General features: G+C 37.3%; 1 protein-coding gene across 1 annotated transcript; it reads right to left on the bottom strand.

Annotated features, from left to right (window-relative positions):
• Positions 1-4,063: 4,063 nt before the first annotated feature.
• Positions 4,064-10,597, bottom strand: LOC146162504 (rhodopsin, GQ-coupled-like). The gene is made up of 7 exons (XM_083385218.1): positions 10,392-10,597; positions 9,036-9,175; positions 8,019-8,181; positions 7,198-7,340; positions 5,952-6,160; positions 5,126-5,267; positions 4,064-4,131 (listed from the first exon to the last, which is right to left on the bottom strand). Exons 1-7 carry the CDS (start codon positions 10,595-10,597, stop codon positions 4,064-4,066), a joined length of 1,071 nt encoding a protein of 356 aa, XP_083241344.1.
• Between the last annotated feature and the right edge of the window lie 4,219 nt (positions 10,598-14,816).

Raw genomic sequence — 14,816 nt, 5'->3', positions numbered from 1 at the left:
CTTCGCGTCAATATAATTCAATAACCACTACGTAACCAAATAGCATTTGTTTTTAGATAAACAACGTTTAATATTTATTTCCCTAAATTCCTACATAGAGAATATATAATTACATTACATTCGAGACAAATGCGAAAAATATGAAAAATATGACAAATCATAGAAGGGAACGAGCGATTGGAAAAAAAGTTCAATACGGTTGTGAATGAAAATACATTATTGACACCCCTGAAAACTTTGGATATTAGGACTATTTTTTATTTTACTCCTGTTCGTTTCACCTCCAGCTATTGCTGTTAATTAATATTTGCGCAAAACAATTTATTTTGCTGTTTTTTTGCTCTCTGCATTTGAATTAAAATGTTTTCAAAGAAAATCCTTATATACGCAGAAATATTTCGCTCTAAACGGCATGTCTTTAGCAATGACGTTAAATCATGCAGTTTTGGAATGCATATTGAAGACTTATCAAGTGAGAAAAGGTTAATCGTTTAGCGTTTGATGTCGCTAAGATTTGGTCTTAAGGCGAAGAGTTAACTCAATGATTCCCAAACTGTGTGCCGCGGCACACTAGTGTGCCTTGAGAGATTGCCAAGTGTGCAGCGAAACTTTTTGTAATTTCGGAAAATAAAGTATTTGTTTTACCAATAAGCATACGCGCAAGCATTTTAGACTTGAACACGAACTATTCATTACAAATTAATCATTTTGAAACATTTCCGTATAGTTTCTTGGGCGATTGCAAAATTACTCTATTGCTGTTCTGCTAAAAGTGTGCCGCGAAATATTCAAGATATTTTTAGTGTGCCGCGAGCCAAAAAAGTTTGGGAACCACTGACTTAACTCGTCCTACAGATTACTAACGCGCGGTCTTTGGATATATCGGCGTCTTAACCAGCAGGGCCGCTAATAAACCCGTCCTTACACAACTTTTTAGTTTCATAGAGGGCCATTTTACTCAGAGTATATTCAAAGTTTCAAAAGACATCCAGAACATTTAAGTGCTAAGGACAATATAATATAAGATACGATTCAATCGACGAGCATAAAATATTAACCGTTTTATTACGTTTGCTAAGAGGCCGAGTTTTCACGAGAGTAATAATCGTTAAAGCTATGGGCACAAAAAATAGCATCCCTAGCACCCTAAAAGATGTTTAATACTAGGGAAAATTATTCGTTAATGACACTGTTACTATTGGTATAGCAGTTAGGGCAGGGGTGGGCAAACTTTATGAGATGCGGGCCAATTTTTTATGATCTGAAAAGCGGGCCTAATGAACTAAAACGCTTATTTATTTAAGTTTTTTATACATTTTCTGGCTTTTTGTTACTCCTTTATTTGTATTTGAAAAGCGGGCCTGGTGGTCTCGAAAACGCACATTTATTTAAGTTTTTTTGTAAATTTTAACGCTTTTCGTCACTCATTTGGAAAATAGAGTATTATAAAGTTTACTATACAACTTAGAATTCAGATGCCTTCTCACTACATTTCTATAGCATGAACCTATAACGGAAAAAACAAATACATTCTTAAAATGATGAGAGTAGTGGTTCATTGGCCGAATTTAACGCTAAAACGGGCCGGGTGTGGCACAAGGGCGGTAGTTTGCCTATACCTGAGTTAGGCTTTATATTACCTTTGGAGATCATCCTGTGTAGTTCCTGCAATATTTCATTATGACCATTTCGTAAATCCTATGTTAGTTTTTGGTATTTGTAACACTGTTGGTTTACGTTTGGAGGATTTTCGTGTTTTCCGTCTTGTTGAGTTTCGTTCTGTGCGTTTGTTGACTTTCTTGGTTTGTAGACAATTGTAAAAGTTTGTTTAACACATCGATGGTATAATTGATAATTGTTAGTACATTAGAAGAAGGGCTATCTTCTTCTGACTTTCGGCCTTGGTACATTTTGTCCAAACTTTTAAGATAGTTGATTAAAACCAATAGATTCGCTTCCCCGATTTCATCAATCATAGATGGTATATAAAGTTCTATTTTTATCTGACACTTTCGGTTAATTTCTTTAATTTTCGAATCTAGATCTTTAAAATATGTAGATATTTCTAACATGGTAGATACTTTGGTTAAGTTTCCATTCAACACTTTTTTGTAGAAGCATAAGAAAGCTAGATCCGAGGCTGCTAAAGCTTTCCAGAAAATTTTGTAGTCGTACAGCTTGAGAAATGTTTTGTAGTTATTCCCAGTTTGTTTTTTGATATGCCTTATAACACCATGCACATTTTTCCAGTCGGTATGATTTCCTGATGCACGTTCGAACCTTTTGATTAGTTTGAGATCAGTGAACGTTTATTTAAGCACAAAATGTCACGAAAAATTAAAAAGATTGGCACTGCTACAGAAAGCGTCTGGACAAAGTACGTTACACATTGAACCCAAACCACATAAGTTACGTATAGTTTGTATAAATGCAGGTTAAACTAGTTTTCCTTTGGTGGCAGGAAAATTGAATGTTAGTTGAGTGTAAAGTGTTAAAATAAACCAACAGGTAGCAGCTGGAAATTGTTGCAAGCAAAGATAACCAGCATCGCAGAACGTATAACCTTAAGAGAACATTTTCACCGAAGCAAAATGTGCGAATGTTTAACAACGAATGTGCCTTCTTTTGTTGATTTGTTTCTTCTGAGTTTAGATCTCGTGAGGTTTGATTTTGTGTCGTTATTTCGGCGTCACCGGAACCAAAGAAAACTGCGAGTTGTTCCAGATGTACCTTGCGTCATTTCTTCTACTTTTTTCTTCTGCCGTTGTTGACTTTTTATTTGGCGTTGTAACGTAATGCTCAAGATCGGTAGTCAAAAACATTTTCGAGCTTATTACGTTGTAGATCTCATTATAGCTTTTCAGTTTCGTTGAAACTAGGGGAAAGTATTGACAGAAGTTGTTCAAAGTGTAAACTAAACCTGTGATAAGGATCGCTAACCACCAGATGTTAATTACAAACCAAATCAACATTCTTATACTTACACTGAAACTAAACCTTGTATCAAACAGAGTATATATCATTGAGCAAAGACTGCAAATGACTCTACCTTGAGCAGGATTTAGCTTATATTGAAGCTAACTTCTGTTTAATATGTTTGCCTGAGCACTTGTTTAGCTATTTTCTTCTGGCAAACAGTCCACATTCTGGTTCGTAATTACGTGGGATTTTTAGGGCGTTCGCTCATCGTAAAGTACACCGAAAAGACGGCGAGGTGTGTCGATGCAGAGAGGTTTGGTCTATAGTGGTTCCTCGAACAGAAAAATGCTTCCAACTTTGAGTAACGACATTTTAATTAGGTTTTAGTTTTGGAATAAAGTCGACTTTTTATCTTTTTAATAAGCTTGCAATTTTTGAAGAGCCGCAATTTAAAAAAATAATCGTAGACAAACCAATTCTAATTAAATATTGTCTGCACATTAGTTTTGATTGATTTGTACACAAAATAAATACAAAATTTGTGGATGGTTTGTTCACTTAACCAAACTATAGTCTTAAATAACACCAAATCAAACAGTATAGTTTAAATATCTGTATACAAGCAGGCGAAAGTATTTCTGACGGGGAACGCTTTTTACGCGTCGGTTGACCACTATATAACACCAAAACAAATTCACAGTTATCTTTTTAAACGCTTGGAAATAAAAAATAATTAATGATCATAACATATTGCAAATATTCAAACAAAAACAATTAATTTGTTTTGTTAAAAAAAGTTATTTTTTCGTGGTTAAACAGTAGTTGTCATCTCTTAGTTTTTCTAATATTTATTAGTTTTTTAATATATTTATGTATTTATAATCCTAATGCATAAAGTTTATATAACCAGTACACCGTTCAACAATAGACCTATACATGTTTATTTGTACAAATGAGAGTTCGGAACATAACATTTTACTTTTCACACACAATTTATGAAACGCAAGTTAGTATACAACTTTTTCACCAAGTTTAACAAATTAACAAGATGACAGTGGTTCAAAGACGCTCTAAGCACGATACAACGAAACAAAAAAGGTAAAATAAATGATAAGCGACCAAATCAGCATCCTGGCTCCAGCCGCTAGAGAGCGGTAGAACAGTAGTGTCGTTCAGTTTCAGAAGATCTTTTAGTTGTCGCGAAGCTTCGCACTGGATAAATAAGTTGGGTGGAATGTTATTGAAAACCCTTAGCAGAACTACGTTTACAATGACTTTATTTAGGACTTCAATTTAAGTTCACAACTATCTAAGCTTTACTGAACGTGGTAAATGGTTTTAATAGATTTATACGCCTTTTTATAATGAGCTGTGATAACGTTTCACGGAGGAATTCTGAGAGTATATTTTTAAACTTCAAACTATATATAACGGAGTGTTGCTCTTCCAGCAGAATATATAATAGATCGACGTTTCGACGTGCTATACAGAACGTCTTCATCAGGATACTGACGTTACATGTAAAACAGATTCCTTATAAATCAAAAAGCAACAATTCGTGCGATTAAAAACTCGCACCAACGCTCATTGGTGTAAGAGCGCGCGATAGCTAATGGGCATTAGAACGTCAGTTTTTACGTTCATTGTGCTGGCGGCGTGTTGCCGGAAGAGCAACACTCCGTTATATTTTATGCCTGGCAACAATAGCTTATTTCAAACTAAATGTTATCAAGAGATGTCTGATAATACCCGATCCGATCGGAGCCAATACCTCAATATCGCTCTTTTTCGATACCATGTGGCATCGGTTTCCGATCTGATACAAATTAATATAATAATCTCAGCCGTGATTTGCGATTCAACGCAGTGATTTTTACCTTGAAATGTAAATACACTACAAAAGGGCAGATAAACGACTGAAGGTAACTAAAATCCGTAATGCTAAAGCAAATTTTGGAAACCTAAAAGACCTTGTCTTTAAAAAGGTGAATTTACCTAAAAAAAAGGTAAATTTATCAACAAATGGTAAGTTAACAACTGAAGGTTAGTAAACGTCGTAACGCTAAAGGAAATCTTGGAATAAGAACCTGAAAAAAATTACCTTTAAACGTTATAATTTTATTTATATTTTGCTTCCCTATGCATAGCAACGATCTTTGTCCATCGGTACCGGAACATAATGCCAAGTATCGAACATGTTGCTTACTGGTTGAAGGCTTTTCCAAAGGCACTGCGACTTTGAACAAGCGCGAAAATTCCGGAAGGCTCGTCACATACAAGATGGCGGTCAGCGCTGTGGAGCATTTGGCTGTGATGACGGCCACGTTTGCAACGACTGGATTGATGTGCTGAAAAACAATTAAATGGATTGAATTGATAACCAGGAAACAACTGTAATGGTTTGATATGTTCGACAAAATACTACCACAATTAAATTAAATTATCAGCAAAAAACCCATCGGTTTGATACGTTGGACAAAATACTAAAACGATTGAATTCGTATTTGAGAAAAGAACTGTAACGATCGGATCGATATTTTGGACAAAATACTAAAACGATTGGATTGACATGACAACAAACTACTGAAACGACTGGTTTAGTATGTTGAACAAAATACTAAAACGATTCGATTCGCATTTTAGAATACAACTGTAACAATCGGTGATATGTGGACAAAATACTAAAACGATTGGTTGACATTTCAGAAAACAACTATAACGTTTGGATTGAAAGGTGCGAAAAACGATTGGATTAACATCGGATTCACATACTACAAAAAAACTTTTAGACAACTTTATGATGATGTAGTGTCGAAGTTTTGTTTGAAACTATATGTCTGCGCTAGTTGAATCATCATATGGCAAATAGGTGTAGGCTACAGTGATTCATTGAAGATAATGGTTTGTTTTATATAAACCAGACATCCATGTCCTTGGAAACAGGCTCAGAGGTGCATGCGATTAACGTGCTACCGATGCTTTTAAATCAAGATAGTGTTCGGTTGTGCATTTGCGGTATGTATGAACCTTACCTGTCCACAAGCGGCGATTATAGTGATGATGCAGTAAGGCGTCCAGCTGAAGCAAAAGCATGCGATATTTCGGGCGGCGGTGGCGGCCAGTCTGAACTGCCTCTGCCTGAACTTGCTCCTTATCACGGCAGGTCCACGCATTTGCAAGCCACTCAGCCTGCTCAGGCGAAAGATCCGTCCGAACCAGAAGGATATCAGCGCCAAGGGAACTGGAACGGTAAATTTGGGTATGCTGAATGTTTCAATAAAAGTCTTAAACTGTACCTTGCATCGTTTTTTTTACCCGATCGAGTGGTAAATGCGCAGTGTTGCAAACAGGTCATGTTTAATTGACTCAAGTCCTAGTCAAGTGATATGCAAAACAACATAACGTAAGTCCAGTCCTATTCAAAGTCTTTAGGTACCCAAATCAGCAAGTCATTGCTACAACAAGTCAAAAACGTCACGTAATTAGCTTTTAAACTGAATGTTGAACTTACAAAATAAATGAACCTGTTCTGATCTGTTCTAAGCATTTTTTTCGCCAAATAAACCTCAAAAACAAAGCAAATTGTTAATTATTTTTTTTTCATTTATGTAACATGAAGTGACTTAAGTTCACTTGAGTCAAGTAATTGCCTCAAGTCTTTACAACACTGCTAATAATATGCACGGAAAGATGAAAAAAGCAGGGTGTCGAACCATTTGACTTCAGATTTGTTAGAATCCGGTTCAGTTCCGACTTCATTTCAGGGAAATTTAAACGCTCCGGTTTAGTTTCAGTTCAACTTATTTAAACATGGGTTAATAAATATTCGATTGGGGTTCAATAAAACTAACTTGCGTCAGCCTAAAACTGTGTATCTATACATGTATAGACTATCATACTTACTACATAGTTAACCAGCTTAAACATTTGGTCAACGTTTATGTAGAACATCTTTGTATATTCGTTGCTAAGTCATGCTGCAGTGAACCGAATTTTTGACGGGTTCGGCCAAGGTTTAAGTGCTTTTACAATATTCGGTTCAGTTTCGGAGTTGGCACAAAATCGGGTCATAATATCCGGTGCCGATTTTTTCGCTTCCCTGATTTAAAGTCCTTATTTTACAGTATTGAAAGGGGTTAATGGAAATTCGTCAAAATCATGCAACTCTTAGAAGTGAAAAAATAAGTTCTAATTCTATTGACAGAACCGCTGCTGACAGCGGGCTCGCCTATTTAAAACAACAGGTCTGAGCTTACCAAATAAATTACCTAAACCTACCGATAAATCCTAGTAAGATTATGCATCCGATGTATATAAGGTTGAAAAGTGTGGTTTCGAGGTAGTTGAAGGTGCAGCTGACCATTAGGCCGTCCAGAACGAAGCTGCTCACTCCAAAAAGCGGCAGAACAGCCAACGAAAATCTAAAAAAAATAATAAAATAATGATAAAATATAATATAACGCTTTTAATCTTTTAAGTTTAGTTTATAATCCATTGTAGGCCTACTTGATTAATCGGGTTAACGCATTAAAGGCCTTAACGACTTGACATTATTTTTGCAAAATACTTAATAAGATCAATGTCAGTTTAAAAATGATTGGACTTGAATTACTTAGTTTAGAATTTTCAGTGTTGTAAACAAGTTATTTTGAAATTATTTAAGCAAGTCTTTTCAAAAAAATAACAAGTCAATTCCCAGTCAAGCCATTATTAAAGCAATTCATCTTCAAATCAAATTACTAATACCAAAATTAAACGATGAACCTTTAAAATGGTTAACTCGCCCGATTAGAAGCAATAAGTCAACTAAAAAATATAGGAAAACCCAACTTGTAGCAATCTGATTGTGTTACGTGCAACAATTGAGATGAATAGCTCAATTTTAGAACAAAAAGTTATATAAAACCACGTAATTTCAACCCAAGTCATTTCACTTGATGATTTAAGTCCAAGCCAAGGCCTTTGTTTAAAAACCTTAAGACGAGTGAAGCTATTTTACCAAAACGACATAAGTCAGGTCAGGTCATTTGAAAACAGGGACTTGTAAGAAACGAAGTCGATGACTTGAGTCATTACAAATTTCACTACAAAACACTTACGAAGCTAGCCACACTCCTCCAATGGTGAGCACCTGGTAACGAGTGCGTACTTTGATTGGCATCATGCTGGTAGTTGCTCGATATCTTTGGTGCACAAGCAGAGCTAAAGTTCCGATCTGCATGAAGGCGAAGGTTCCGCCCAGGCACCCGGCTATTCTGCACACTGAAAGAAAGCAGGTCCTGTTGTTTGCCAAAGCGGACTCGCGACTCAATATTAAAGGAAAATTGAAACGGAGAATCGATTTCCATGACTGCATGCGTGTTTCATCCTCAAACGTGAGAAAAGCGCCTTATATCTGCCGGAGTCGGTTGAAAACATGAGTCCGGCAACAACAACCAAAAAATGAGCTCGAGTCCAACTTAAAAAAAGGAACCTGAGTCCGATCAGCAAAACATGGTTGGAAAATATTCTATCAGCAAAACATGGTTGGAAAATATTCTACCATGTGCTATTCCGCCTTTACAATTTACGATTGGCAGCGTTACCAGTTTTAAAGTTTGGTACTGTGCATGCGCACGCCGGACTCGGGACTTGAGTAGCTTTACGTGGTTTTACTCGAGCGCCGAGTCCGACTCCAGCTAAGCAAACGGACTCGGGACTCGATGAGTCGGTTCGTTTTGCTGGAGTCGGACTCGGCACTCGAGTAAGACCACGTAAAACTTCCCGAGTCCCAATCTCGACATGCGAATGGGCAGTACCAAAATTTTAAACTGATTTGGCCGCCTACTGGAAAGTGTAAAGATGGAATAACATATGGTGGAATCTTTTCCAACCATTTGTAGGTGAATGAATTTTTATACGACACCTCTATGGATTGCTGAATATCGACGTTATTTTAGTTACGTAAATTGTCGGAATACAGGTTGTAGAGTCGACAGGTTCGGACTTGGAAATCGCACATTTGACCGGAGTCGGACTCGGGACTCTGGAATCGGACCCGGGTTTATTTTTTTGGCCGGAGTCGGACTCGGATTATTTTTAACCGACTCTGCAGCCCTGTTCGCAACCCTGCTTACCTGTCGCGCTGAACTGCCAGCCCCTGTAGGCGCTCGACCAAATCATGAACGGAAAATTCGAGAGGTTTATTCCGAGATTGGAAATGGTAAGTGAAATCACGGGCAGATTGATAACGCGTTTTCGTCGCGTGCTGTATATTCTGAAACGAAGCGTTGTCTGTTGAATATAAACATTACTTTTCGAAAAGGAACCCAGAAAAAAACAGAATGGCAAAACACATTACAAAGATAAAACACACACTTGGACAACTATTTTTATTTTGGCTTTTTTAAATTAGATTTGATTTAAAATTAGTTCAATTCATTTTTTTCAAATAAGATTACAAAACAGAATTTAAACTAGAATTTGAAATCAAATTACATTCAATTTATAAACAATCAATTTAAGTAAAATCGAAAATTCTTCTTCTAATAATGCAAATGGTAGGCTAAATAAGCTGTGTGTTTGTGTGTGTGTGTGTGTGTGTGTGTGTGTGTGTGTGTGTGTGTGTGTGTGTGTGTGTGTGTGTGTGTGTTTTTCGTTTTAACACTATCCCATACTTTTCCTACTGAAAAATACAAATCGTTCCGGCCAAATTGTATTATTTCAAATTCTTTGACTGAAGAACGATACATGCCGTGGTACAAAGTAGCATTTTTGGTGAACCCCAGACTAGACTTTAGAACTACAATTAGAGCACACAAGCGATTGACAAAAAAAGTGGACTTAAGTAAATTTTAACATATTACTATTTTACAAAACAATCGGTTAATTCCCAGTCCAAGGGTCAGTGAGCCAATGACTCAAACCAGGGACTATGAAACTTATACCCATGGCTAAGTTTTTTTTCCGGTCCGTGGCATATTTCCTAAATGTGGCTGAAATATAGTTTATTGTCGGAAATATTTGTCAGATGCAAATCTAATCCAAATTTTAAAGTCATTTTAACTAAACGACAATTGTATAAAGCTCACTGAATGTTTTATAATTATTTTTTCATGTTTGCTTATAAAGTGTGACACAAAATGCTGCATCATGCCTGCGACCTTCTTTATAGTTATCTTGCCTTTTATTTAAAACGTTTGTTGAAGCCTGGGAAAAACGAATACAATTCGGCCCTAGAATTAATTGAACAGAGGTGACACATTGCGTGATAGTTAAAATAAAAAACAGCTCCTCTGGTAATTGTAATTCTTTACCAACGTTTCGGCAACTTATGCAGGTCGCCTTCGTCGGGGGGAATGACACAACGAAAGCTCGTACAATACATGGAATTACACAAAGGGTGACATACAGCCTGGTATATAAGCTACGACTGTAATGAAAAAATCTCCCTTTCCCACTACAATTTGGTCGTTAAACGTCACCACACTTACCTCGGGTAAAAACACAATGTCAAGGTGTTGCAGATTATGCTGAAGACGGCAACGATGGCCAGCAACGAACCGGTTATAACGTACCACACGTCAGAGATTTGGGCAACTTCGTCGAACAAAGTTTTAGCAAACTCAGAAGACTGGTACATATCGGCGAAGCGGTACAAACTGGGCTCATCCCCACGAGCAGCTCTGCTGGATGTCATTTTAAGCTTGATCTCTACTGCGATCTACGTGCTCCACAGAACTGGATGGTGTTTGTCGCTCTGTCGTATAGTTATACTCGACGGCCGTGACATACCTTCGTGTTGGTCGGCTTTAGCTGCTAATGAAGCAATTAGAGCGGCCGGACGCGTCTTGGCGCAACCTGAAATGACTTGCTTCTTGTGTTTTCTGTTATAAATATTGATTGACTGTGTGAACGAATACAATGAAATTATAACGAACTGCTATTTTAGGCAACGTAGGCTACGTGCCCATAGGCTACGCTGTAAAATTTTTAATGGGTAACTTTTAGGTTAGTTGACGAAGGTCTTTTCTCCGGTCTAATTTGGTTCCATTGTCTGATTCCCTCCTAACGAATCGAGCATCTAATAATAGGAAAAATGTTATGTCGAAATTTATTGATTACTTTTGTTATCTTGTTGAAGAAATTAGAGAAAAATGTCTTAAAAAAACTGATATTTGATTTCAATAGACGAAAGGGAAAATTGACCAACAGAAAAAATAAATTAACAAGGTGAGAAATCATGTTTTGCCGCCAGCCTTATTTAGTATTCTTCAATAAATTCTTGCTTAAAGCGGCCATGCAAAAACGTTTGAGAAACACTGAAATGAAAGTTTGAGAATAGGCTACAATCCCCTAAACTGTGTTTAGCAATTACCTAATTAAGTGTTCAAAGTTTTTGTGTTTATAATTTTGATTTTCCGACAAGAAAAACGGGCGATTCAAGCGTTTATAATCGCACATTACCAGGATACGAACGTAAGAATAAAAGTGATCACATATTAAACTATAGAACAGGGATGGCGAACGTTTTCACAAACACGATCTTAATCCTTACAAAATGCCTAAGTGGATCATATAGTTAACTCTATGCTAATTTCACGCAAAACTTTGGTGATGGGTTTACGCGAAACTTTGAGCAGAACTATTTTTTTACATTTATCCTTTCTTGAAAATGATTGATAACATTTCGGTATTTCTAGAGAGACAAGTGGGTCATTAAAAATGTGTGGTGGGTCCGAGGGTCAGTGGTTCGCCATCACTGAACTAGAACATTGTAAGTAAATTCAGATACACGACACACTGGAATTATATCGAAACAAAAAAGTTGTTTTAGTGGGTTGCGGTTTACTAACCGTTCAACTACAATTAGCAAACGAACTCGTAAACCCATTTTTCCAAATGCCGTGTGAGAAACTTAAAATTAAAATGTTTGTAATTTTCCAGTGAATGAAATATACTTTTTTGTTTAGTTTGAAAGTGACAAATCGCCTTCACGGATTTCTTATCTCCGCCTGGTGACCAGTTGCTTTTCACACTCCTAACCACATATTATTACAGGTAGGCCTATTGAGTTTGTTGTAGTTCATGGTTCCCAGCTTTTAATTTAAAGGGTGGTCACTAAACTTTTTTCATAAAGGGTCCAAAGACTGTAAGGCCCGAAACTCTGCAACAAAAACTGTAGTAAGTGTGGAACTGTGGGTCTTAACCACAATGGAAGAATATTTATTGCGACAACGGTAAAACAGCAGACCTACTGACAGGTACCAACGTGTCGTACACGTACAATAATTTTGTCTCCGTAACGTGCGCGACCCGCACTCGACGATGAACAGTATGTTTACGGTAACTGCTGGTTTTCACACAAATTGCTATCCCTTATATCAGGGGTCGGCAACCTTTTTTGCACTGCGGACCGGTTTAAAACTAAAATTTTGTCGCGGACCGGCCTTAAAAAACAACAAATGCTCAGGAAAGTAAATTTAGGCTATTACAAACCGCGGACGGCATCAGCAAATAATTTAATTTAACCCAACCAGCGGCTCATTTAAATAAAACTTTTAGGCCTTGTTTTTTCTTAAATTACACTTGTATACCATTATTACCAATTCCTATATTCTTACCAGCTTGTCAAAATAAGGATATTTAAAGCATTCTTTCAAAAGAAGTCACACTTTTGTATAACATATAATAATGTATGATTCCATTCTTGACCAGGCCCTACACGACACTTTCAATAGGTTGCCTACGTAATATAAAAACGAAAAAAAATAATGGTAATATAAAAAATAATACGAACCACAGACCGACACCTGAAAAGTATTGGGTAGACATACGTACAAGGCTTGCCAGAATGGCTTTTTTGACAACAAAAATCTTTTTTAACCTGGTTGATGTCAGAAAAATCATAAGGCATTTTGGCCTAATTTTTTTTGGTCATTTTTATAGTATAAATTTTAGATTCTAAAACTATAGAGCAGTGGTTCCCAAACTATTTTCGCTCGCGGCACACTAAAAATATCTTAAATATTTCGCGACACACTTTTAACAGAACAACAATATAGTCATTTTACAATCGCCCTGACAAACTATATGTAAATGTCTCAATTTGAATTTTTTGTAATGGGTATAGTGCGTATTCAAGTCTAAAATGCTTGCGCGTATGCCTATATTTGTAAAGCAAATACTCTATTTTCCGAAATTACAAAAAGTTTCGCGGCGCGCTTCGACAATTTTTCGAGGCACACAGTTTGGGAATCACTGCTATAGAGGCTAAAACCAATTAGTATACATACGTTTTTTCGAAACCTTTACTGCCTAAATATCAAAATAATAAATTATTACATTATGGGACATAGTTTATAAACATTGTTTGCATGAAATTCTATTGCACTTTATAAGGTGTATTTTAGCCCATTTTTCGATATATTGTAAGTACTAGAAGTTAGATTTTGTAATAAAAATATGCATTATGGATGTTGTGGACCTGCTACAACGAAGGTAAATGTGTTTTGAATATAAAAATACATTTAATTATTTTTGACTTTTTACAAGGTTTTTACGTTCAGTTCGGGTTTAAACAAAATTTTAATCTGGCTACCCTGCTACGGACCGGTAACCAACTCCTCGCGGACCGGTACCGGTTTGCCGACCACCGCCTTATATAATTTATACCAGCTGTCGATAAATGAAAGACACACACAAACATATGTGTTTAATAACATCTGTGATCTAGCCCCTCGGAAGTTGCTTTATGACCAACGATTACGGCTTCCGTATCAATAGTACACCGAAAAGCCATCGCAGACTCGCCGAATCTGTCGATCTATGATGCAAGCGGAGCAAGCCAGAAAAACAACTGGCCTGCAGTGAGGTTCGAACTCAGGACCTCCGGTCAAGCCGGGACCGTCGCTCTACCAACTGTATCCTTGATACGGAAGCCGTAATCGTTGGTCATAAAACAACTTCCGAGGGGCTAGATCACAGATGTTATTAAACACATATGTTTGTGTGTGTCTTTCATTGATTGATACGGACTGATGATCCCCAGTGTGAAGTTGCTTGTACTAACAAAATGTGCAAGTATTGGCGCATGGTTGTTTCTCGACTCGCTCCTCTTTGAGCCTGCATAGCTCAGTTGGTAGAGCGACGGTCCCGGCTTGGCCGGAGGTCGTGAGTTCGAACCTCACTGCAGGCCAGTTGTTTTTCTGGCTTGCTCTGCTTGCATCATAGATCGACAGATTCGGCGAGTCTGCGATGGCTTTTCGGTGTACCAGCTGTCGATAATTAGTATTCGTGACATTAGGCTACGTTTTAAACACAACAAACAGAACAGAAAGGCTCTGGAAAATTAAGTCGTAATATGCTTACAGCTTAAACTTTCAATAATACACACAGACGTACGTTGACGTCACACTGGCAAGACTGTCTGAACAGGATTGGGCCTGAGTTTTCCAAAGCTGTGCTAAAGTTAGTTTATAAATGTTTCTGACAACCTTTCAAGTATACTTATCTCCATTAAGGAAAAATGGCGCGGGCTACGCGTTAACCAGTTTAATGACTCCTGATTTAAAAGCCATCCCGCAAAACGTTACCCTTGCGCGAATTCAACTCGATTTCACCACGCCGGTTGAGGTTACTCGAGGTCAACACCGGTGCCCAGCGTAGCGTGACCATGTGACACACTCGTCACGATGCTGCGTTCAGCACCGTCTCGTGACTATGACGTCATCCGGCACGGGTTGGTTGTCGTATGAACATAGACCAGGAACCTTCAGGACAACAGAGCACACAAAAACTGCGTGGACAAAACAAAGCAGGTGATAGCTTTCTTGAGGAACTTGTGGTATCTGTGGTCGTTATGCCTTGATGATTTAACTTGTTCTTATTGCAAAGCGTTTGATAAAAGTTTTGTGTTT

Source organism: Ascidiella aspersa, chromosome 3 (genome assembly GCF_963924565.1).
Source record: "Ascidiella aspersa chromosome 3, kaAscAspe10.2, whole genome shotgun sequence".
Classification (NCBI taxonomy): Eukaryota; Metazoa; Chordata; class Ascidiacea; order Phlebobranchia; family Ascidiidae; genus Ascidiella; species Ascidiella aspersa.
Note: the sequence above shows the minus strand (reverse complement) of the source record. Positions and strands in the feature narration are given on the sequence as shown.